Genomic DNA, 26,684 nt, shown 5'->3' on the forward strand with positions numbered 1-26,684 from the left:
ATTTCATGCTGGTGAGTACTAAATATAAGCGTCAGAGCCTTTCTTACAAAGGATTAAGGGCATTTTGGAGTCTCAGTACTTACATTTGAGTAGTACAAGGGTGCCCAGTCCTTGCCTCTGAAGCTTTTTCTGCAGCCTTTGGCTACTCCCTGTGTGTTTCCACCAAAGTTGGCAGGGCATCACCTGCTCTGTCCTGCAACATCCTATCCACAAGCTTACTGGATTCACAAGAATAGCAAAGCTGAGTCGAGCTATGTTCTACCTAAAAGTAATGACAAGATGGTGCTCCCTCAAACACTAAAGATTTCTGGGCTGCCATTGAATCTCATATCAGCACCTACAATGGGATGGCATCTTCTGGTGTCTGCATCCCAGGATGGTAATATTCAGATGGAAGACCTAGGATTGTGCAGGCGGCATATCTTTCACCTCTGCTACATGGATAGCAACCACACACATAGGAATGAGTGCTAATAATAAAATTAATAAAAAGATCTAGGAAATAGAAGCTGGTTTTGAAGTCTTCATAGGAAAACATCATCCTCTGAGTGTCAGAATAGTTATAAAGTATGTATATTTATTTATTTATTTATATATTTATTTATTTTATTTATATCCCGCCTATCTGGTCGTGTGAGGACCACTCTAGGCGGCTAACAACATAAGAATAAAACAATAAAATACATATAACCATATGACTTAACAAAAAGAAAAAGAAAAAAAATTATTAAACAAGATAGGAGAGCTATAGGGTAGGGAAAAATCGTCAGGAATTATCTGTTGGGAAGGCCTGCCTAAACATCCAAGTTTTTAATTGTTTCTTAAAAATACCCAGCGAGGGAGCCGCGCGAATCTCAGGGGGTAAGTCGTTCCAGAGACGAGGAGCCACCGCCGAGAAGGCCCGATTTCTAGTCTTTTCCTTCCGGGCCTCCCTCGGCGTTAGGCTCCTCAGTCTCACTTCCTGGCTCGCACGAGTGACACGGGTAGATCTTCGTGGGAGTAGGCGTTCCGCCAAGTATCGAGGTCCTAAACCGTTTAGGGCTTTATACGCAAGCATCAACACTTTGAAGTTGATGCGGAAACGGATGGGCAGCCAATGCAAAGCAGCCAGGGTGGGGGAGATATGTTGGTATCTTCTCACTCCACTGAGTAATCTGGCCGCCGCATTCTGCACCACCTGTAGTTTCCGCAGCAGTCCCAAAGGTAGCCCCACGTAGAGCGCATTACAGTGGTCTAATATAATTTGTTGTTGTTGTTTAGTCGTTAAGTCATGTCCGATTCCTCTTGAACCCTTGGAACAGAGCATACCAGGCCCTCCTGTCTTCCACTGCCTCCTGGAGTTTGGTCAAATTCAGTTTGGTAGCTTTCATGACACTGTCCAACCATCTCGTCCTCTGTCGTCCCCTTTGCCTCTTTCCCTCACACCTTCCCAACATCAGGGTCTTTTCCAGGGAGTCTTCTCTTCTCATGAGATGGCCAAAGTATTGGAGCCTCAGCTTCAGGATCGGTCCTTCCAGTGAGCACTCAGGGTTGATTTCCTTGCAGTCCAAGGGACTCTCAAGAGCCTCCTCCAGCACCACAATTCAAAAGTATCAAATCTTCAGTGGTCAGCCTTCTTTATGGTCCAGCTCTCACTTCCATACATCGCTACTGGAAAAACCATAGCTTTAACTATGTGGACCTTTGTCGGCAAGGTGAGGTCTCTGCTTTTTAAGATGCTTTCTAGGTTTGTCATCGCTTTCCTCTCAAGAAGCAGGCGTCTTTAAATTTTGTGGCTGCTGTCACTATCTGCAGTGATCATGGAGCATAAGAAAGTAAAATCTGTCACTGCCTCCATATCTTCCCCTTCTATTTGCCAGGAGGAGATGGGACCAGTGGCCATGATCTTAGTTCTTTGATGTTGAGCTTCAGACCGTTTTTTGCACTTTCCTCTTTCACTCTCATTACAAGTTTCCTTAATTGCTCCTCACTTTCTGCCATCAGAGTGGTATCATCTGCATATCTGAGGTTATTAATATTTCTTCCGGCCATCTTAATTCCGACTTGGGATTCCTTCAGTCCAGCCTTTCGCATGATGTATTCTGCATATAAGTTAAATAAAACAGGGGACAATATACAGCCTTGTCGTACTCTTTTCCCAATTTTGAACCAATCAGTTGTTCCATATCGCGTTCTAACTGCTGCTTCCTGTCCCACATATAGATTTCTCAGGAGATAGATAAGGTGGTCAGGCGCTCCCATTTCTTTAAGGACTTGCCATAGTTTGCTGTGGTCCACACAGTCAAAGGCTTTTGCACAGTCAATGAAGCAGAAGTAGATGTTTTTCTGGAACTCTCTGGCTTTCTCCATAATCCAGCACATGTTAGCAATTTGGTCTCTAGTTCCTCTGCCCTTCAAAATCCAGCTTGTACTTCTGGGAGTTCTCGTACAGTAGTTTGAGCATTCTTTGGCACTGCCCTTCTTTGGGATTGGGATGTAGACTGATATTTTCCAATCCTCTGGGCACTGCTGAGTTTACCAAACAACTGGAATGCCATCACCTCCACTGGCCTTGTTTTTAGCCATGCTTTCTGAGGCCCACTTGACTTCACTCTCCAGGATATCTGGCTCATGGTGAGCAACCACACTATCTGGGTTCTCCGGGACATCCAGATCTTTCTGGTATAATTCTTCTGTGTATTCTTGCCACCTCTTCTTGATGTTTTCTGCTTCTGTGAGGTCCCAATACTTTTGTCCTTTATCATGTCTGGCTTTGCAGAAAATGTTCCTCTAATATCTCCAATTTTCCTAAACAGATCTCTGATTTTTCCCTTTCTATTATTGTCCTCTATATCTTTGCACTGCTCATTTAAGAAGGTCCTCTTCTCTCTCCTTGTTATTCTTTGGAAGTCTGTATTCAATTTTCTATAACTTTCCCTATCTTCCTTGCATTTTGTTTCCCTTCTCTTCTCTGCTATTTGTAAGGCCTCGTTGGATAGCCACTTTGCTTTCTTGCATGTGTTGGGTCACCTCTTGTGTTGTTGGAAAAGAGTGTTTGTGATGACCAGCTTGTTCTCTTGACAAAACTCTATTAGTCTTTGCCCTGCTTCGTTTTGAACTCCTAGCCCAAACTTACCTGTTGTTCCTTTTATCTCTTGACACCCTCCTTTAGCATTCCAATCCCCTATCTTTCCTTGGTGTCATTTCTAGAAGATGTTGTAAGTCTTCACAGAATTGGTCAATTTCAGTCTCTTCAGCATCGGTGGTTGGTGCAGAAACTTGGATTACTGTGATGCTGAAAGTTCTGCCTTGGATTCGTATTGACATCATTCTATCATCTACTCCATTTCTTCTACGGGATTCTTGCCCACAATAATATGATAATAATCTGAATTGAATTTTCCCATTCCCGTCCATTTCAGTTCACTGACACCCAGGATGTCAATGTTTATTCTTATCATCTCCTGTTTGACCACATCCAGCTTACCAAGGTTCGTAGATCTTACATTCCATGTTCCTATGCAGGATTTTTCTTTGCAGCATCGGACTTTCCTTTCACTTCTAGGTGCATCCGCAGGTGAGCATCCTTTCAGCTTTGGCTGAACCTTTTCATTAGCTCTGGAGCTACTTGTACTTGTCCTCCACTCTTCCTCAGTAGCATGTTGGACGCCTTCCGACCTGAGGGGCTGATCTTCCAGCATCATATCTTTTAACCTTTTGTTTCTGTCCATGAGGTTTTCATGGCAAAGATACTGGAGTGGCTTGCCAGTTCCTGCTCCAGGTGTTTAGTCAGAACTCTCCACTATGACCTATCTGTCTTGGGTGTCCCTGCACGGCATAGCCCATAGCTTCTCTGAATTACTGAAGCCCGTTCACCATGATAAGGGAGCAATCCGTGAAGGGGATGTAATATAATTAGCTGAGATCTATGTTTCTGCGGGCACATTTTCTCCGAGATGTCTTGTAATATACTGGCCCAGAATAATGTTTATATATTTTGCAATAAAATGAATCAGTTAAATGTAATTCCACTTGGTATGCAAGGTGGGTGCTGTTTGTCTTCACAGCACTGCAGCCCTTATGATCAGAGCGTTACCTGCATCTCAATGAATAGCCCTACTCGCTCGGCAGGGAGAGGCCTTGGTGATTGATTTCCCCTCTCTGTCTCCTTTGGCTGTGACAACAAAACAGCATCTTTTAATCTCCAGATTGAGATTCAGATAATGCAGGCATCATGGCAGCATCAGGCTGCAGAAGGACAGGGAGCTACAGGGAGATCATGAACATATTCTCTTCTCGTTTCCCGTCTCATAAGACTACGAGTCCGTATTTTTTTTATTTTTTATTTATTTTCGAACAGATGAGTTTTTCCAAATAAAGCAGAAATCTTGCAGTAGTCCTATCAAACAAATACACTGAACATTATTCACTGTCTTTGATCTAGTGAAATACACAGAAGTAAATCTGTTGAATACAGTAGCACTTCCTGCTGAAATATGTTTATGTGCAAGAGCAGATGGTACTTTCTCCCAAATCCCCATCTGCAACAAGAGTCTGGTTTTCATGCTCTAAAATTCCAATTCAGGAATTTTAAAAACAGTTAATTTGAAACCATGAACAGAGTGAAAATTTTAGCCCCACCCCTCTTTCTGTCACTGTCTTTCTAGGGGGAGAGGCTGTCTGAAGAGGAAAGCTTCTACTACCCATGGAGTCTCCTGATAAGAGCTTCCCTTACCCCATGGAGAAGCTCAATGTGTAGCAGACCACCTCTTTGTTCTGATTGCACAGGATGTGATTCCACAAGCCTATATTATCTGTCACAATTTTATTCCACCTCTTCTCCTGTGAGCTTACATCACCATAAATTTTTTCCATTCAATGCGCACAACACTATTTAATCCACAGAATTGCCCTATAAAATGGCTTGGGCATGCAAGTGGCCCCAGGTCACAAACTGAATTTCATGTACTGAGTGGCGAAATGAATCAAAGTCTCCCCAGTCTTCATCCACTAGATGTAACCGGCAGTTCTTGGCATCTTCAGCATATTCTTCTGACAAATCCATTTGATATTGAACTCTCCTAAATAATTACTTGAATTATAGCTCCTGATGGAACCCATTGTCACCTCTTATAAAAAAAAGTCCAATAATTTCTCTTCAGTCTTCTTTTCTGAGCAATGCCCTGTTCATGTTAATAGTACACAGTTGGGCCCCACTTACAGTATGTCTTAGCTTATGGCCATCTAATGTTTTGTCTTACTGGTGTGCAATAAGAGGACAAGTGATTAAAACTAAAGGTGTACAGACTTGTGATTCTGGACGGCATCTTCCAGAATCTTCCTGGAGAATACTTGGAGTTGCAGTCCAAAACACACACATATCTGCACATTTCTGCATAAAATGATCAGAACAAAATCACTCTGTTACTCTTGTTTCCACGGCAGTTATACCTTTGTTTCCTTAGAAAGGGTGAGGAAAAAAACCCCCAGTGTTCTTCGTCTTCCAATTTTCAGACATTTCCTGGGGGAGCTTTCCAGAGTGAAAGGCGTGATTGATTTTATATATCAGTGAAAATAGCAGCCTGTTTGCACCATAATACAAGCAGTTAATAGAAACCTGACACAACTTTGTTTCATTGTAAAGAAAGAAGGTCCCACGATGCAAGTTAATATAACTTAGTCTTGAGGTACCACAAATGAGACTTCAGGAGTTGAGGGGAGATCAGTAGAAGGAAGCAGAGGTTAGGTTAGATCAGGCTTGTCCAACGTGCGGCCAAAGGGCCACATACGGCCCAGGTCAGCTCGTAATGCGGCCCAGTGCAATTTTTTATTTTTAAAGAAATTCCAAGGTTTCAAGTTACACTGCTGGCGCTTGCGCGTGGAATGTGGCCGGGGCATGTCACAACAGTAGAGGGGGAGAGAGGGAAGGAAGGAAGGAGTGTGAGGGGAGGGGATGGGGGGCTGCGTGACTGCATTGCGCTATCCCTGTCAATAGGTGGACCCCCTCCTGGCCCCATAAAGCTGCCGGAGTCGAAGCTGGCAGCATCTGCTGTCTGAGATCGCAGCTGCCGGTAAGCACGCTTGGAGCAGGGCTGCGGAGGATGGCTAGGGCTGCCCCCCCCATGCGGCCCAAACCAAATGTATGTGCGGCCCAAACCAAATTTTCATCTTCCAATGTGGCCAAGGGAAGGTGAAAGGTTGGACACCCCTGGGTTAGATGAAAGCCTAATGCTGAGAATGTCTGATTAAAGGGAGGAGAAGATAAAGATATTATTAAGTGAAGGAGGCACTGGACAATTAAGACACTTCACCTGGATTGTATACCAAATGATGTCATAGAATCATAGATTAGGGAAGTTGGAAGGGGCCTATAAGGTCCAATCCGCTGATGAGTGCTGGAATACAAATCAAAGGATATCTGCCAGGTGGTTGTCTAAATTTTTCTTGACTGCCTCCAGAGTTGGAGCACTCACAGCCTCTCAAGGTAATTGCTGTACATCGCTCTACTGCTCTAACAGTTAGGAAGTTTTTCCTGACAATCAACTGAAATTTGGCTTCCTGTAATTTGAGCCTATTGTTGCATGTCCTGCACTCTGGGGACAATCGAGAACAGATCCTGCCCTTCCTCTGTATGGCTACCTTTCACATCATTGAAAAGTGCAATAATTTCTCTTCAGTCTTCTTTTCTGAAGGCTAAACATGCCCAGTTCTTTCAGTCTTTCCACATAGGTCTTGGTTTCCAGTCCCCCCCCCCATCATCCTTGTTGCCTTCCTCCGAACTTGTTCCAATTTGTCAGCATCCTTCTTGAACTGTAGTGTCCAGAACTGGACACAATATTCAAGATGAGGCCTAACTGTCTTAGTATTTGGAGATAGCCTAATAATTTCAACATTTAAGGACTCTTCCTGTATGCTTTTTATAGACAAAGGGTCCTTCTTGAGTTAAGTTGAGTTGAGGGGGTGCAAAATGAAAATAGTGGAGCAGATTTTCCCACCCTCAACTTACATTTGAAACCCATCATAACTTGGCTTGTAAACTGGCCTTTATGTAAATCCTGGTTTTAGCTAGGAAAATGTGAAGAATTGGATTTTACTTCAAGGTTCAATGAGCTTTTTTGGTTTCACATTTCCACATGTGTGGATCCAAATGAAAGCAAATCATGTTCCACTGCATCCCTCATATTGCAGTCCTCATGTTGGTGGATGGCTGTGGATGTGCCAGAATACATCTGAAAAGTATATGTAGAACAATGTCCACAAACGTTCAGTAGTTTAAGTATCTGGCTGTGGAGCCAGAAGTTGGGAGTTCGGTTCTTCATGGGGCCTCCTTGACAGGGGCTAGACTTGATGATTTGTAGGATCCCTTCCACCTCCGTAATTCTAAGACAATGATTTTCAATATATGCAGAACATTGCTTAAACATGCTTCAGTCAGTGAAAGGATGCAATAAGCCAGCATGTACAGTTTAAAAGACATATCCCAATAGAAAGAATAATAAAGGAAGGGATGGATTTCATCTTATTTTAAAAAAAGAAAAGCCACTGATCATATTTATACACTGACTAAATTTAGAGGTAGGAGGGAGACAATGTCCATGGATGCAGCTTTACAAATATGTTCATCTCTTGTGACAAGGTATGTGAATCAAGCCTATGTTTTTTGATCAGGGCCTTCAGCTGTTTTTGAGAATGTCAAGGTTAGAGGGGTGGTCAATATGGGCAAATGCTAGCCATCTTAGTCAGGATCCTGTTGAGATTCTTATCAGTAGACTTGAGAGAGAGTGCAATTTGACTTTTCAAGCCCTTGCATAAGGAGGGAGCAGCACCTCCTTTCACAGGTGTCAGTAACATTTCCACTAAATGAGCCTGCTGCTTGTGTGCTGGCACCATACGTGTAAACAGAGGAACCCATGTGAGAGGGGACACTGGCAAAGACAAGCTTGGTGGACCATCGGCCCAACGCAGACCCTGGGAAGAGTGGTGGCAATGGAGATTGGAGAGACAAGGCCCAGGGTAACCAGACCCAGACAGAACTGCCCTCCACTGAAACTGAAGAGCAGTGCCAGCTAGAGTAGGTGACAGGGAAGAAGACTAGAGAGGAGAAAGGAAAGAAAGGGGTCTAACTTGGAGATGGGCGATATAAAAGGCACCCTGGAAGGCACATCAGACGGGGAGAAAGGGATGTGGGAGGAAGGGTCTTCAGATAGGGAAGAAGATGGAGCCTGGGGAGATGCCCTGGAGGAGTTAAGTGAAGCCTATAAGGTGGAGGAAGATGAGAAGGTAGACCCAGAGATGGACAGGGAATGGGAGTAAGTTATCGGTACACCTCTGAATGCCTAAGAGAGATGCACCAACACCTAAGGCCACCAGCACTCCTGCTCTACTGAGGGGAATGTCACCAGAGGTAGGGGCCACAGAAATAAGCTAGGCCATGTCTGAGGGAGCCAGCCCCAATGCAGCTGTGATGCTGGAGGAAAAAGCGACTGCAGCCACTGTCCCAAACCTGCAGCTCATTGAGGCTTCAAGTCCTCCATGTTCCCTGCCCTCATTGCAGGCATACAGAATAGAAATGAACATGAATTAAAAAATGAATCACCATTTTTTTTCCAAAAATTGCTAATTTGTTGAATTCATAGTTTGTAATTGGTGAAGATAGGGTTTCCCCAAGCTCGTTGTTAAAGGGAACTTTCCTGGGGGGGGGAACCTAATTTGTGGGAGTATAACTTGGATGTCTGAAACTCAGTCTTCACCAAAGATGGTGGGATTATAGAGGAGCGTCTATAGAAGATTTTGTGTGATTTTGGCCTCTCTAGGTGCCTTGGGGAAAAATTTCCTGTAAATTTGTAATTCATTATTTTGGGGACCTTGATGAATCACAAATCAAAACAAATCATCATTTTCCTGATTCATGTCCATCTCTAGTACAGATTCTTGTTTGTTTGGACCTCCCACTTTGGCACTATGTGGTGCGTACTAGTAAACTGGACTAGAGATTCACCACCACCACCAGTTTACTTGGGGTATGTAACAAACCCAGATTGAGCCAGGGATAGTGAAGATGTCAGTTTCCATGCCAGCTTCAAGGTGATGATGTTAATATACAATATCCTTAGGACCTCGGTCTCATGGATCACAGGTCCAGATCAGAGTAGGGATCCATCCAGCCCCTCCACAGGCACTGGGGTCTCCTTGGGTCAACAGGGAATCTGGAACCTCTTTGCAAACGGAATGTCCATAAAACTAGATGACACCCCAGAGTCAATCATGGCCTTCCTTCCTGTTGCAGCACCAACTGGACAATCAGCAGTGTCAACTGGACAATCAGCATGATGTGAGGGAGCCACACTCTACCCTAGTAGGCCTCCCCCTACATATGCTGGGGACATTTGTTTCCCATCAGAGAGGTCTTGGCAGGGCAGGCAGCTACATAGTGTCCCCACAATACAAACAAAGACCCAGATCTCAGCAGTGTGTCTTCTTCATGGGGGTCAAGCAACAGTGAGACCCATCCACTTCCATGGGCTCTGGAGGCAGGAGGCTACTGGGTGGGATAACTCTGGGAGGAGGACACTCCCTCTCAGCTCAGGAGCTACAGCACTCACATTCCCTTTCAGTTAACTGGATATCAATATTAATACACAGAGAGATGAAGTTGGTCAGGGCAGCTGGTGAATCAACCTGAGCTAACTCATTCTTGATAGCCCTATTCCGGCCCAGCCGAAAGTGGAACTGCTGCACCGCCTCATTCCACTCCATATCAGCAACAAGGCAACTCTCCAGTGGGGGTGAGGGGCTCAGGAGCAGCAAGGCACAGCATGACCAAAGACCTTTGTTGCTGAAGTTCTGGGAGGGAGAACCGCTCCTTAAATAGGCCTTCCCTCCAGGTTTCCAGGTGAGCATCATGAGCCTGAGCCTGCAAACACCAGGCTAGTCCTGGGCCAGGTTGGCCCTTATCTTGCAGTTGCCAGGGCGGTGTGGGCCAGATCCTGACACTATGTTTGTGCACTGTTACACTCCTGCTGATGCCTAACACAGTCCCGGCTCTCATTTTTTGACATTTGCTTATTTCCTTTGATTTGCCAAGTAGAAGTAGTTTATGATTCCATGAAACCATGCAGAAAACTAGAAGACAACACGTGATTAATAGAAATTAATTCTGGTTCAATTGTTTCCATGCGCAAAAGGTAAACAGAGCCCCAGAAATTCAATGCAGAGGAATACTGGGACAGAGATCAGCCCAGGGACGGAAGCTATTCAACCAGGTAGTTGATTAAGTATATGGAGGATGATAAAAGAATTTGACAGCCAGTTAGAGTTGTGTCCATGTTGCAGGAAGAATATGGATATATACGTAACACATATAGATGATATTACAGTCTTGGCACTTGAGCTTTGTGGAGCTACAAAGAGCTGTAGACTCAGTATGAAGTCATTTTCCCTGTGTTGCTGTGGTATTTGGTAGTGACAGAGTAAGGTCTCTACACCACAATCTAATCCGTATGTGTTATGTCTCATTGTGGCCAGAATCCTATTGGTGATTTATGTATGGATAAGGAAAGTCATGTCAGTTACAGTGGCAAACTGATACTCATAAATGAAGTAATGGTCGAGATTGGACATGCACCTGAAGGAGAAGAGAGAGCATGTGGAGCATAGAAATGAATATTTGGGATTGAGAGCAGTTCTAGAAAGTTTGTATTCAATGGGTCAGGCCAAACAGAGGAATTATAACAGATAAACATTTTGTGATCATGTACTCTAATAGCCTGAAAGAAAAAAGCTGTCTTTCTTGTAGCTGCTTTCAGAAATTATTTTATGTATGCATTCCTACACATGCTCAGTGTTATTTTAAAATTTACCACTTAGAGCAATAAAAGAGTAACTGTTCTGTTATTCCACTAGAACCACTTTAGTGTTTCTCCTGCTTTTGAAAGCAACATAGTTTTATAGTTTTAGTAGTAAGATTCACTCTGTTCTGTTTTGTGACCCCCAGCAGGTGACCTGGGGCAAGTCATCCCGAAGACATGCAGCACTTTGTTAATGAGTGAAAAATTGTTGCTATGATATATCTGTCCATTGCCGATAGTTTCTGACTTGTGTTTTTTTTTAATTAATTGTATGTTTTATGATTATTTTGATTATCATCACTATCCTGGGATCTACAGAGAGGTTCTTCTGAAAGGTATAAAATGGCTTTTAGGTTGCCAGCAGAAGTGGCAGCAAATACACTTGGGAACGATATAAGCATATTCTGTGCCAGAAATATCAGTACTCCTAAATATGAAATTAAAAAAGTGTACAAATAAGAGATCCTTAAAATATCTCATAGAAGTACTTAAAGAAGATGAACAGAGAAGAAATGTTAATTGCACCACAAAACAAAATGGGAAAGTATGCAAAATATAAATGCAGAAGAAGTTGTGTCTAAATGGCAGGGCACATGGTTTGCATATATAACCCCCAGATACTGTCTCTGACATCCGAAATCAAGAGAATGACAGCAAGTGATGAGAAATGATTGCCAGAGAGTGCAGACAAATATTCAGCTAGACAGACAAATATGCAACTCTAATATAAGGCAGCTTCAGTCTATCCTAAACATTACACAGTGCTGTGAGAATTGGCGGGGTAAAGGAACAATCAGGGGCAGGCGCTGAACAATAGGTAAAGAAGGTTGTGTAGCCTGAGACAAAGGACAAGATGTCAGCCCAGTCCCACGCCATATCCAGAAGCTGATCAGACTGGCAGCTGAATCTCATTTCCATACTGCTGACAGAAACACATCTTCAGATACACCAAACGGCAGCAGGTTAGCCTGGGGTCATACAGGAGCACCCACTGTATGCACTGCTCTCTCCTCCAGGGTCTTGCGAACCCATCAACATTTTTAGCCTAACTCAGACTCAGGCTAGGGCTGTTCCTGGCAGGTGGGTATTCATACAAGAGGCCGTACTTGGCTTAAAGATTTTCATATCAAAGAAAAAGGGTGGGTTTTTTTTAAATTAGAAAGCAGAATTTTTCTTTCTTCCTTATTCCACAGGCACTATTTATTTAATGGAATAAATTGAATCAGTGAGGGGAAAAATGGAGAATCCTAATTTGTACAGCCTGAGGATTCAGGGCAGAATCCTTGGAGGGATGAGAGATGTATCTTGCCATTTGTGGCTCTTCAAAACAGTGTGTGTGTGTGTGTGTGTGTGTGTGTGTGTGTGTGTGTGTGTGTGTGTGTGTGTGTGTGTGTGTGTGTGTGTGTGTGTGTGTGTGTGTGTGTGTGTGTGTGTGTGTGTGTGTGTGTGTGTGTGTGTGTGTGTGTGTGTGTGTGTGTGTGTGTCACGGCCCTGCCATGGAAACTCACAGGAGATGATTGATGGACCTGAGATGGACCTAGTTAAACCACTCAAATACCTCACTTATCTTGAAAATCCTATTGGGGTCGCTATAAGTTAGTTTTGGCTTAACAACACATAACAACAACAATAAGGTATTTTTATTTGCAAGATATCATTCTGTGGACTGAAAGCAAAAAGTAGGAACTAAGCAGAATCTTTCTAACTTAGAGTATCTGAACGCTGTCTTAAAACTTTAGATTGCAAGAAATGCATCCACAGACATTCCCTAGATTGAGTTTAAAGATCAGTTACTCAATGGATCAATTTGCAGAGATAAGAAAGTTTGGTTTATCTCTCTGCATGGCGCCAAATGCTTTGTCTAGCACACCCTTTGAATTTCTTTTGGAAAAAGACTTCAATCCTCATTGCTAAGGACACATCGTCCCTTTCTGGACTGAGGTATTATTTTTAGTAGGAGCAAGTCACTTCTCTCCTGAATGATAATGGCAGTTAAATCATTACTCTTCAGTTAAACTGAGCTTGCTGAGAAAACAGGTATTTAAGATGGGATAAGAATCAGCCCATAAACTTTAATGGAGAAGGAAGATAAATCTTCTAATGAGTTGAAAGAAAGAAAATGAGAAAATCAATGTCGACATTTTTCAGATTTGCATTTCAAATGCTTGTAATTGTACCAGCGAAGTGTGCATGTGTAGAAGATAATTATAATGAAAGGGTTTGTGAGGAAGGTGCCAAAGAGAGCAAACAAGGAAGATTTTAAGTTTGGTGACTTTTTTCTCTTTCTTCCTCAGGTAATCAGCTCGGATACAGGATCCACAATTATCTTCTGGCTAATTGAAACTGGGCAGAAAATCAAAGAGTTTAGCCGTTGCCATGGCAATGCTGAGATCAGCACTATGGCTCTGGATGGGACAGAGACCAGGCTGTTCACCGGTGGCATGGATGGAACTGTAAAGGTGTGTGCGGTGCGAGGGGTGGAGTTACTTGAAAAAAAAATAGAGGTGCAGTATTACCACATTTTTGGGCACATTCAGAGCTCAGAAGCATTACCTATTTTGACAGGGTCTCCCAGACTCCTCTAGCTTGTATAACATCCATGGAGGCATTCCACTGACCACAGACAAGTTCCCACCATCCCACATATTTTTTGCTGAGCCAGAGAATGGAAAGGGTAGAGTTTGGGGGGAGTTGGGGTGCCAAGTAGTTGCTTCACCATTAACTACAGTCCCTCTGCTACATTAAATTGGCCAATGAGAAGGATGGGGAGCCTATTTCCTATTAGATCCCATCAGCTCTACCATAACATTTTAATGGTTAAGGATCACAGGATACGTAGAGTGATCTACCTTGGGTCTCTCTGATGAGAAATATGCAATAAGTAAGTCATGGTGCAATTATATAATGCGAGAAATGAGAATTCACTCACATTCATATGTTGTGAAGTCACACCAGGGGATCTGGTTCTCTTTGATTTAAGTGGCCACCCAGAGAAAGGAGTAAAAGTCCTCCAGTTGCAGTTCTATTGAAGTGCCTGCAGAAAGCACAGTTCAAAGAAACGGCATTAAGGCGGCTTTCCCTGCCTCCATGACTGTAGTTCCTCATCTTATTTTGCTGACCTAGTTGTTAAACTGAACAAACAGACAGACAAACGGGTGCTCTGTCCACCCAAGAGAAGCTGTTAAAAAATCAGTGTCTTAGGAGAGAGGCTTTGCAGAGAGAGGTGAATGCCAGTGCTGCTTGTGTGCGCACTATCCTGAGGCAAGAGGAAAGGAGAAAGGTGCATTGCCTAAACACTACTTTGTATGTGCATGCTTGGTTGGTCTTTCTTTTCGCATCAGTTCAAAGTGATCACACACTTTGAACTGAAGAAAAAAGGCTTGAATTTTTAAAAAGTAAAAGGGTCTCTAGCCAGGAGGAAGAACTACCGATTGAGGATGTGGGACTCCAAGCTGATTGACATTTCCAAGTATGTCATGTGATCGATGGGAAAAAATGAGGATCAGCCCACCCCAAACCTGTAGTATATCCCACACTTTCCCCCCGTCTCATCAGGCTCTAAAAATAAACATATAATATAACAGCATCTTGTGTGGTGACAGTTTCATCTGCCATATGTAATGGGCACACCTTTGCCTTAGTTATATTTTTCTATTTTCAATATTATGTTTGAAATTATAAGGGAATCCCTATTTGCTGTTGCTTGAAAATTGATTTTTCTAATTTAAATCACAGGTGTGGGATTTTAATGGCCACTGCCACCATAAACTCAATGCCGGAAGAGACCGAACAGTTGAAATTTCCCAAATCTTAGTACTAAGTTGGACCATATTAGTCCTAGGCTGGGACAGGTACTGTACATGCTTAGCCTACATTGGAGAAAAGTGTACAAATTGTAGAAGTGTACTTTTTATGTTGCTTTCCTCTTCTGCAGATAAAATCAGCCAATGCTTATCTTTCTGGACTGTCAGGGTAATTCAAGAGCTGTTTGATCACCAGATCCAAGAAAAGATTTAGCACTCCCTGTGTGTCAGGCGAGAAAGGATGGACCACTCAAGGATGCAGCAGGGCAGCAAATGCTCTCATCTGTCTTGATCAGGGACTCCATTTCAGATTTCAACTGTGAGGATAACAAGTCTCACCAGGAGCTTTGTAAAAGAAATGCTGCTGGATATATTCAAGATTAAGAGAACAAGTGGAAGGTGGAAGAATAGAGCCTTAGATCTATCCAAGGCTGTTCCTAGCTCTAGTTGGCATAAGTAATAAGGGAGCTGATTTTTATTGTTGCAGCTGCTACGATTGCCAGGGGTGAGGGTTTGAGTCCTGGGACTCACTGTCAAGTCTGACTTAGACTTGGACTTGGTACCAAAGTTTCAGACTCAGACTTGGGACTCGTATCTAAAGACTTGTCAACCTTCCTGCTATTTGCCCCCTCCACAGCTTTCTAAAAGAAAGTACTGGTCTAAAATTTCCCCCATACTGAGGACATAGATGTGGAGGAGGAGAATTATAGACACTGTCACTCACTCCTTCTAATAGATCCATCCAGTCTCCCTTCCCAGTACACCACCACCACCAAGCTTCTCTTCTCCATGTTTTACCTAGAACTCTAATCCAGTGGTCCCCAACTTTGGACCTCCAGATGTTCTTGTCTTGGACTTCAACCCCCAGAAGTCCTGACCAGCAGTGGTGGTGGTAAAGGCTTTTGGGAGTTGTAGTCCAAAAACAACTGGATGCCGAAGGTTGGGGACCACTACTCTAATCCATTCTGAGCCTCTTCAACCATATTTGAGGGCAATCAATGAGAGGCAAAGCCACTTATATGAAACAGTAACACAGTGTTCATTCTGTGCAGTGATGAACAAAGGACGTGGATAATACATGAAGCAATAAATAGCTTGTGACAACATCCTTCTGTTGCAGGGGCTGCAAAACTGTGATGTATGTATTCTATGGGACAAAATTCTACAGCCACCTGCTTCTTTGTGGTCATAATAAAAAGCTAAAGGTAGTTCATTCCTAGCTATGGATTTTACATGTTTCTCTAAAAACTTTAGAAAAAGCCAACAAAGAGGAAAACAGGCAAAATGAATGGAACTCCCTTTGTTCTAGTAGTTTGATAGAAAAGAGAGTGAGAGAAGCCCAGTCAATTTCCTTGAAATTCTGTAAGTGAAGTGAAAAGGTCAGATCTTCAGCTTTGGATTAGAGATGGGCACGAACCTCGGTTTGGAGGTTGATGCTGGTTTGTATGCATGGCACCACAGGCGCCATGTGTTCCTTTCCCTAATCAGTGATTCACTCACCAGTCAGAGCGTGCTGGGTTTGCCAGTCCTGCTTCCTTGTCTGACTGGGTGATCAGGAAATGGGGTGGTGTAGGGAAGCCCGTGCTCCTGCCAGACACTGGTCAAACAGCTGAAGAGGAGGAAGGCAGCAGCCCACACCAGCTGGTGAGTTGGGGATCCATCCAGGGAATTGAAGGAAGCCGCGTTTATGAACCTCTGGACTGAGGTTTGTGCCCATCCCTACTTTGGATGTATTCTTTGCATCTGTCTGAACAGTTGTCTAGTCTTCCTGTGCTTGTTCTGTATGCTTGATCTGCTTCTCAAAGGGAAAGGACACTAGTTTTACACAGATCTGTTTTGCGCAAATTATAGATTGCAACAATGATTTCTAAAAAACCAATTTCCTGCTCTTAGTTGAGCCAAGAAATTTAGGGCATTAGCAACAGCTGAAATTAATGCAGAAGAGGAATTTAATTAGGATTCTTCAAGCCCTTGTTGATGGAATTGTCAAATGTTAGTCAAGATGGAAAGACACAATCTATTCTTGAAGTGATCTTTCAGAAAGCACAGTTGCTTTTCAGGTCCCCGAATCAAAAATCTTGTAATATGTAGATTAACTAGTATGCTTTGTAACCAAACTATGAAGCCCCATTTACAAAGGAGATGTCCTTTTTGGGTAGTCGCCAGATGAAGGTCTAACAAATACACTAAGCGAGACTCCATGAAGGGTTGACCTGTCATGAATCTCACGATACAGAGATAATTTTTGCATGAGGAGCATGGAAGACTTATTTTTTAGGGGGCAAAAACTGCCAAAACTCCTTAGTCAGAAGGTGGATTTTAGGAATAGTGCAAAACAGTTCTATTTAGTGAATACTTTCCAAAGAATAACCCTTATGAACCTTCCCTCAGTCATGTGTGAATGATATTGTAATCTCTGTAGCATGGATGGATTTTTTTTCAAGGTCTGCTACTTTGTGTTTCCTTGCTTGCTGTTGGAGGTAAAGAAGGGCATTAAAATTGTTAGGGATGCTGACAGGAAGAGGGGAAGATGTATATTTTTGACAGCAAGATGTTCTGCAGATGCTATGCTAAGGAAAAAAATATGGCAGAAATTAATTAGAAACCCTTCTGTTCATAAATCTGAAATCTCAGACAACACATACAAGCTGCTTCCTTTACGGAGGTAATATCTAGTGCTGTTCTTCACTGTCAAATTATGCCGAAGAGCTGTAAATTAGGAGGGGATAAATTGCTTTTAGTGCCCGTTTCTTTTCCTTTAAAGGCTAACGATTTTTTTTTGAGTGGTCCAAAAGTACGTATAGGCCTGTATGCATGCGCAGAAGTGGAACCAAGGTCTGTTTATTTATTTTGCTATTATATTGGTATCTTAACGTACCCTTCTTCCCATGGGACTCAAGGCTACTAACAAGAAAATCAAATAAAAAAAGTAGAAGTAAACCATAAAACAAATCAATTGAAACATAAGACAAATTGAAAGCAGTTAAAGTACATCAATAAAGGAAGAAAAACACAACCATCCAGTTAAAAGCCTTTTTTTTTTACAGCAATGCAGTTTAATTGCTAAAGGCATGCCTGAATAAAAAAAGGCTTTGCCTTCTAGTCTACATCAGTCAGGTGTTCCTCAACTGGAGAAGCAGCCCTCTAGAAAGACCTTGTTTTGGCCCCTACTAAATGTGATTCAGAGGGCACAGGGACTAAGAGGAGGGGGCTCCTTGAAGATCTTAAAGCCCAACCAGTTATGTTTCCACACATCTTCCTTCTCACTTCTCTGAGAACAGAGAGTTACACCTCATCAAATAAAGAGGACGTACAACATTATAATAAAAACAGAAAAAAGAAGATACTGATTTGGATAAAATTGCAAACACTAGCCAGAATCCTATTAGTGATGTATGCATGTGTGAGAGTGAAATTCCATCAGTCACAGTGGTGAATTGCCACTAATCAATCAGCTGGCATGTGTCACGTGAGCAGTCATGCTCCCAAGAATGCAACCAGCACCCTATTAATTAGTGGCAATTCACACTGTGACTGACATGATTTCACAGACTTGCAGGTAAATTCCTAACAAGATTCTAGCCATTAATTTATATGTATACATAAAAATTAGAAATAGTTCAGATGTTTTAAATATAAATTGCAGTACATCTCACCAAAGCAGGATAGGCAGTGGCCAGCTGACCGGTGTGTCTGCTAAGCCAGCTGTCCAGGTGCTTATTGTGGATGGAGGGCTTCAACATCCCTGACCTCCTTCTTTGAATCAAACTTGAACTAGAGAGCACCTGTACCGGAGGACTCCTTATAAAAGAGGACTACCCCTTAAAATGAAAGATTGCCTTCTAAGAAATGCTCGCTAAAAATATGCTACAGGAAGCACAGGCTGTAGGGCAGGTGGCTTCACCTGGCTGAGTGGTGAATACACACACCTGCAAGAACACGGATACCCACAAAAGCAGTTCAGCCTGTCTCTCTGCTGGTGCTATTCACAGAACCAAAGCAATGAACCAATGTAGTTCACAATGCTAAATCTTCCTGAGATTATTTTTAGAAGTCCAAGGAGTCCCTGGCAGGGCTGCCATATTGTTGCCTGATGTGAAGAAACAAATGATGCACTGCAAGCACCCACATCAATATGCCCTGGAGCCAAAGCCAGCCAAGTTATTCAAGAACATGAGGCAGAATCCCACAAGAACATCTACTCTCCTCTGGCAGTCAAAGAACAATTTAAATGATTTGCTGCCCTTTGGTGGCACCAAATATCTGTTGCCTGAGGAAGCGGTCCCTCTTTGCCAAATGGCAGGGCTGGCTCTGGGTACTTCATTGGCTGTCAGAAGATAAATGTGTCACTTATGTGTCTACATGCCCCCTTTTCATGCAATAATTGGCCTTGCCTTCAATAAACTGGATGCGCTGAACTGCTATCATTAATTATTATAGGTTATTACTTCTAATCGGCCCAGGCAGTTATCTAACAATAGGGGCCATGCTGGTAGATAAGATTCTCCAGTATTTTCTATTACCTGTGCATTTACTGAAGATGTAAACTAATACTTCAAAAGCTTATGTCTGCTGACTGAGAACAAATTCATCTGATAAAGAAGCATAGTTTATTATAACTGGCCTGACTGGGTTGCTCTACACAATCAATCTAGAACATGGTGGTTGCAAGTATCACATATTGAACATGACTTTAAGATGTGACTCAAAACAGGAATAAAGTGAAACATGAATGAAAGATTTTATGTCCCTTTGAAACCTTTGTGAAGTAACTGTTTTGCTGAGATTGCGATGTTCTGTAAAGCAGGGGTCCCCAACCCCTGGTCCATGGCCCAGTGCTGGTGCATGGGCTTCGCAGAACTGGGCACCCCTCACCTGGCTGCATGGTGGTTGTGGTGCACTTGCACGCATGTGTGAGGTGAACGGGTGTGTTTGCTGGTGGGTGTGGTGCACTCACCCCACTCACCTGCGAGTGTGCCATGCCCATCCACACGAGCACACCACACTCACCCCCACGTGTACATGAGCATGCCACACCCACCCACGAGTGTGCCACACCCATCTGTGAATGTGCCACACCCACCCATGAGCACGGGGGTGCCTCCACCCCTCCTCGCACAGATCCCAAATCCCCCTAACTGGTTCACTGATCCAAAAAGGTTGAGGACCACTGCTGTAAAGGATAAGAAGAACAATATGAATGAATGAATGAATGAATGAATGAATGAATGAATGAATGAATGAATGAATGAATGAATGAATGAATGAATGAATGAATGAATGAATCAGTTAATCAATCGATCAATTTGCTTACTATGTCCTTGAAAGGGATGAAGAAAGTTGTAGCAGAAGTGATCCATGGTCTGAGCAGGGGGGCACATCTTCCGCTAAATAATGGGGTGAAGCATTCCTTCCATATAGGCCATGCCCTGCTTGTTGGTTGTATATGTAGGTGTATGACAAGAAACTGGTTTCTGGAAGGACTATTCTGTGAATGGATTCTAGGGCAGAAATCTGCAGTACCAACTCCTTCCTCAAGAAAAGCCCACCACTGTTAAAAGTTTTTTTCATCTCTGGCTTTGCAATGGAAGAGCCAAGCAGTGCAGTTCAGTGGTGTGGAGGTGCTGCACTGACTTCTACTTGCAGTTTTCTACTCCAGAGGAGCAATGCAAAAGACTCTAGCTAGCAAAGTAGGAATTAGAAATAATGGTAATAAGGCACATGTGCAAAAAAAATGGATGCATCCCATAATCTCCCAAAACAGCAGATCATGAATACTAAGCACAAATACAATGCATAAACACATGGAGAGATGTATCACTTTATAGGGAAAAAAGAGATTGTTGCATAGAATTATAGCTGCTGTTGCCCTCATTATCTATTCAGACATTAGGTATAATACTAGTTTCTTGCTTTGGGAGAGAGATAACGGTTACAAGGAACTTTCTGCATTCTCAAATGTTTGTGCCATCCAAAACGGAACAATGCATGTTTGCTTGGGAGATGTGCGAGCTGACCCTTCATCAGCAACTCAACCATTATTCAGTGGGCGGTAAGAAAGAGAAATGAGCAACTGAGATGTGAAAATGCTATGTCAGTTGAAATAAAAAGGTTGACAGAATGGGAAGTCTGAGGGAGTCACACACACTGCTCTTTAGTTTCAGTTTCTCAGCAGGAAAAACACTCTCAGGGCCAGATTAACAAGTCTGCCACCCGTTTGTTTCCATCAAAAGTTATTTTGAGGGACAGAACAAACAGGACAAGAGATGTTGCAAGGGAGGTTGCCATATAAATCTTTCCTCACCTGCTGTTTCCTTGTTTCAAATTGTTCTTCATGCATCTTTTCCCCTGTGGAGAAATTCTAGGAGAACTAGGCATCTCCAAGACCCAACAATATCAGACACAATATAACAGCTCTATTTACTTGCATATACTCTAAAGTGATTTATGCCATCTTCTTTCAGTTGTGCCCCTCTGTATTCTATATTGGACAATCTCAGTTTGTTCACACACACAAAAGGCGAACGTGACTTAGAACTCACCCACCGCTCCCTTTTTGTCTATGGGGAAAAAAGCTTGTTTTTAATAGAGACTTGGACTTGGTGCCTGGGACTTGGGACTTGGTACAAAAGACTCAGACTTGGGACTTGGACCCCAAAACGTGCCAACATACCTGCACAAATCTGGCATCAGGAATGGCAACACAAAGAAACCAGTTTGAGAACATACTTCAACCTTTTAGGACACTCTGTAAGGCACCCCCAAAGTGATTATTATGGGGGAAAGGAATAAGAGAGGAGACATTTTTATGTAGGAAAAATTGCTTACATAAACAGGTTCCAATGTATCTCTAAAGGCCTAAATGGAGATTAAGCCTTCTTACTGTACCACACATTTTAATAGTTTAGCTCTCTATTAATATTCTATGGATATAAAACAGTTGTCTTCCTTTACTTCCATTCTAGAAATTTCTCTGAGCATTGCTGTCACAATCAAGTCCATCACCATGGCAAGGGCCTGTTGCTTGAAATAATTAACAACATGATAGTCCCATGAGTATGTTGATAAATCTTTGGCACTTGGTCTATTATCTGTATCCTCACCTGGTTGTGGTGGGAGGTATAAATATAGAGGACATTGTATTTGCACTCCTTCTGTCTGAGAAGGCTTGCCCTGAATTAGTCTTTAGAGTGTTACAATATTTTGCCTCTGCTACCTTGTCCTTTGCCAACACGCTGAGACCTTTCTTATACTGAGAATATGGGAATCTAAGAGCACCATGATTCCTTTTTTGCATTTCCTGCTCTGGGTCAGAGGCCATGCTGGACTTCCTTCTCATACCAGTGTTTTCCCAGTTCTTAGAGGAGTAGTCCCTGAAGTGGGAAGTCACAACACAGGCTTCTTATTTTCCCCAGAGGGTACAGAGAGAAGCTGTGCTTCAGCAGCTTTTATGCCAGGATGTATATCAACACAAGGCACTTTTTTGGACTACAGTGCCCAGAATACCCAAACATCTACGATTCCCAAGATCTAAGAAAAAAATTGAGAAGCTGCATAATACCCAATCAGATGATTGATCCATTAAGCTCATATTGTATAAATGAACTGGCAGCACTTTTTAGGTTCCAGGAATGGGTGTTTCCTAGCCATATCTAGAAATTGAACCCAACGTTGAATCTGGAACTTTCTGCATATAAAATCTGTGCTTTAACGTTGAAGTACATTCCTGTGTAACATAAGAAGGCTCCCACTAAACTTTGCATCTCACAGTTTTTGAGAGCCATGACAACTAAACTCATATAAAGTAATATACAGCATGTGTAGTACAGATATGCTTTTAGTGAGGCTTATATACATTACATTTGCAATTTGATAAGTGTTGTTTGATTTCAATACAGTGGTACCTCTACTTACAAACTTAGTTCGTTCCGGGAAGGCGGCCGTAAATTGAAATGTTCGTAAGTAGAAGCACCGTTTCCTGTAGGAATGCATTGAAAACTGATTAATCCGTTCTGGCTGAAGAAAATAAATTCCAAAAAATATATAAAAAAATTAAAAATAAAACTCTGCAAGCCCCTGGGGCTGCAAAATTAAAACAAATAAAAAAGAAACATAACCCCACCAGCCCAATCCCACCCTGCAAAACCACCCAAAACAGTATTTTAAAAGCAGCACCTTTCTCCGCCGCCGTGACCGCCACTGCCAGGAGGCCTCCTGGGCTCCAGCTGCCAGGCCAGGGTTTCTCCGCTGCCACCACCGGCTTTCCCAGGGTTCACCACAAGCGCTGCCTTTCTCCCTGCTGTGCGGCTTCTTCGCTGCCATGGGAGGCTTTCCTCCAGCTTGCCCCAATTTCCGCCTTTCTCCGCCACCATCCGCTGCCAGGCCAAGGTTTCCGTGCCGCTGATACAGGCTTTCCCGGGCTGGTAGATGGCGGATGGCGGTGGATAAAGGCAGCGATTGGGGCAAGCCCCAGGAAAGCCTCCCATGGTGGCGGAGAAGCCGTGCAGTGGGGGAGAAAGGTGGCACTTACAGTGAATCCTGGGAAAGCCTGCGGCGGCAGTGCTGGAAGCCCGGGAAGCTAAGCCCAGCTGGGATGGTCCAGCAGCTCACCTCCCGGCAGTGGTAGCAGCAGTGCTGGAAGCCCAGGAGCTGAGCGTCCCTTTTCCTAACCGTTGGGGTGAAAGAGCTGCAAAGAAGCAGCCCCTTCGCCACCAATGGCTTGAATTTCCCACCCTTTCCCCCTGCCTTTTTCATTCGTATCTTGAAACTCCAGCCGCAAGTAGAAGCAAAATTTTGCAGCCGGAGCTGTTTGTAAATTGGATTGTTCGTAGGTAGGCACATTCATAAGTAGAGGTTCCACTGTACGGCCAGAATCCTATTCTACTTTTCAGTTGCATAACAAGAGTCACAGAAGAAATAGGAATCTATTTTGCTGGCTGGCTTTCATGTGCCCCATAGTCCTATATTTGTGCAATGGGGAGTGCATGACCTGTTGCACCATCAGGCTCAGACTGATGGCTAGCAAAGTGTGAAAACCAGTCTGTTACATGTGCAGTATTTTGCAATAGGATTTCAACCCATCAAATAAATAAATTTCCTTGTAAAAGCACTTGGAGATTTGCAATCTCTCAGTTTCTGTGCAGCATCTTTCATCATGTTAGTGCCAAAAGAGGATAACAGCAATCTCAGGATTTGTTTTCCCTTCCCTCACGCCCTTTCTGCCAGATTTTGCTCAGCTGCAGCCACCAGTTCCTTCTGTTTGCCACTGAACAAATTTTATTGGCACAGAAAATAGAAAATCAATGCAAATGGGTTTAAACAGAATGAAACGTGGCTACTCTGGGTGCTATACAAAGCCTGCTTTAGCCAGGATAAGTGTTGTGGTTTATAAGCTATAGATTAGACAGGATTAAAGGACTTCAGCCTCTGCCTACAAATCTCTTTTCTCTTAGCCCACTGATAAAAATTCTGCTTTCAAGCCACAGCTCCCTTTTCTCTGCCTGTCCTTAGTTTTGAGAAATGTGCTCTGGGGCTGTTCTTTTCAGGTGTAGTGAATTTACCATGTGCTCTCTGAGTCTTGGAAAGTTTTCCTTTTTTTGTATCATAGTTCCAAAAATCTTCCAGGCAGCATGGCCAATGGCCATGAAACCCCCCAAAGCCTGGGAGTATTAGTCCAAAAAAGGAGAGAGACACATGGCATCGTGGTTAAACTGCAGTACTGCAGCCAAAACTCTGCTTATTTCCTGGGTTTCATCCCAGGTTGCCAGCTCAAGGTTCACTCAGTCTTCCATCCTTCCAAGGCTAGTAAATTGAGTCCCCAGCTTGCTGGGGGGGGGTATAAGGTGTAGCCTGCAAATAAAATTGTAAACTGCCCAGAGACTGCTCTTTTTTGGTTTACTTCTAGGGAAAAAAGAGAGGGATGCATAGCTCCAGATGTTGCTAGATTATTGCCCCCATCAGCCCTAGCCAATGGTGGGGGATGGAGGGCATTGCAGTCCAACATTATATGTTGGCCTGGACGATCCAATCAGGGGAAAGATCATAGAATCACAGAATCATAAAATCATAGATCAATGAAGTTGGAGGGGCCCTACAAAGCCCTACAAAGTCCAAACCTCTCCCCAATGCAGGAATACAAATCAAAGGATATCAGCCAGGTGATTGTCTAAATTTCTCTTGAATGCCTACAACATTGGAGCACTCATCACCTCCCAAGGTAATTGGTTCCATTGTTCTACTGCTTTAATAATTAAGGTTTTTATTGATATTCAGTCTAAATCTGACTTCCTGTAGCTTGAGCCCATTATTATGCATCCTGCTCTCTGGGATGGTTGAGAACAGATCCTACTCCTCCTCTGTATGACTGCCTTTCAAGTAGTAGGAGACGGCTAGAGCGCAAATGGAGAAAGGACCCGATGGTTTTCAATCGTATAGCTGTTAAGGTCGCTACTAACCTTTACCAGGCCAAGGTAAAGGCTGCCAGTCAAACTTACCTTGCTAACCGGATAAGTGAGGCATCCAACCAGCAGGCGGAATTATTCCGTATAGTACGTGACCTATCCGGAATTGGCCCGGGTCATAGACCTCCCCCTAGTTTTACACCAGACCAATTTGCAGCATTTTTAAAATCTAAAGTGGAGGCCATCCGCTGGGACCTCTCTCCTTTTTTGAATACAGTAAGTCAAGCTGAGATGTCCAGCGCTCCGCCTTGTCCGGTGACATTTGATTCCTTTCAGCCCGTCTCGCCCGACACTGTGGCCAGGACGCTTGATCGCTGTCGTGCCACCACCTCCTCCTTGGACCCTTGCCCAGCCTGGCTAATCAAGGCAGCCAGGCCCTCAACAACGGAATGGGCTACTGTAATAATTAATGGGTCTTTCCTTGAGGGCAGATTTCCTTCTGCCCTCAAGGAAACACTCATTAGGCCCATCAGAAAGAAACCTAGTTCGGCGGCGGACGAAATTGGCAATTATAGGCCCATCGCCAATGTTTCTTTCTTGAGCAAGGTAGTCGAGAGGGGGTGGCCGATCAGCTTCAGGCGTTCCTGGATGAAACAGATGCCCTGGATCCATTCCAGTCGGGCTTCAGGCCACACCATGGAACAGAAACGGCATTGGTCGCCCTGTGTGATGACCTATTGAAGGAGGCCGACAGGGGCAAAGTGTCTCTGCTGGTCCTCCTCGATATCTCAGCGGCCTTTGATACCATTGACCACGGTATCCTTCTGGGGAGGCTCACCGAGTTGGGAATAGTTGGCCGGGCTCTGGCCTGGCTCCGTTCCTTCTTGGAGGACCGTCCCCAGAGAGTACAGCTTGGGGAGACTGTCTCGGCCCCGTGGAGCCTCAATTATGGGGTTCCACAGGGGTCGATCATCTCCCCAATGCTGTTTAACATCTATATGAGGCCACTGGGGGGGGTCCTCAGGGGGTGTGGGGCGCTGTGCCATCAATATGCGGATGACACGCAGCTCTACATCTCCTTTTCTCCAACTGCAGGAGATGCCGTTCTGTCCCTTCAGCGTTGCCTGGAGACCATACTGGAATGGATGCAGGAGAACGGTCTGAGGCTGAACCCGGACAAGACGGAGGTACTGAGGGTGGGCGCTCCCACAGCTGGGGACATGGGAAACTCCCTCACTTTTGGGGGGGTGACTCTGCCCGCCAGGGATGGGGTTCGCAGCTTGGGGATCCATCTGGACCCGGCGCTCACTATGGAATTCCACGTGGCATCCGTGGTCCGCATCGCTTTCTTCCATCTTAGGCGGATAGCCCAGCTGCGACCCTACCTTGATGTTGGGGCTCTCACCACTTTGGTGCATGCGCTTGTAATCTCAAGATTAGACCATTGTAATGCGCTCTACGTGGGGCTACCTTTGAGGCTGCTGCGGAAACTACAGGTGGTGCAGAATGCTGCGGCCAGATTACTCAGTGGAGTGAGAATATACCAACATATCTCACCCACTCTGGCCGCACTGCATTGACTGCCCATCCGATTCCGCATCGACTTCAAAGTGTTAATGCTTACTTACAAAGCCCTAAACGGTTTAGGACCTTGA

General features: G+C 43.8%; 1 protein-coding gene across 1 annotated transcript in view; it reads left to right on the forward strand.

Annotated features, from left to right (window-relative positions):
* Positions 1-26,684, forward strand: part of WDR49 (WD repeat domain 49) — a 150,541-nt gene that overhangs the window by 69,583 nt on the left and 54,274 nt on the right. The window contains exons 9-10 of the mRNA XM_020805758.3: positions 13,121-13,285; positions 14,562-14,677. Coding sequence (XP_020661417.3) covers positions 13,121-13,285; positions 14,562-14,677 — 281 coding nt within the window. The remainder of the gene's footprint in view (positions 1-13,120; positions 13,286-14,561; positions 14,678-26,684) is intronic.

Source organism: Pogona vitticeps, chromosome 3 (genome assembly GCF_051106095.1).
Source record: "Pogona vitticeps strain Pit_001003342236 chromosome 3, PviZW2.1, whole genome shotgun sequence".
NCBI lineage: Eukaryota > Metazoa > Chordata > Lepidosauria > Squamata > Agamidae > Pogona > Pogona vitticeps.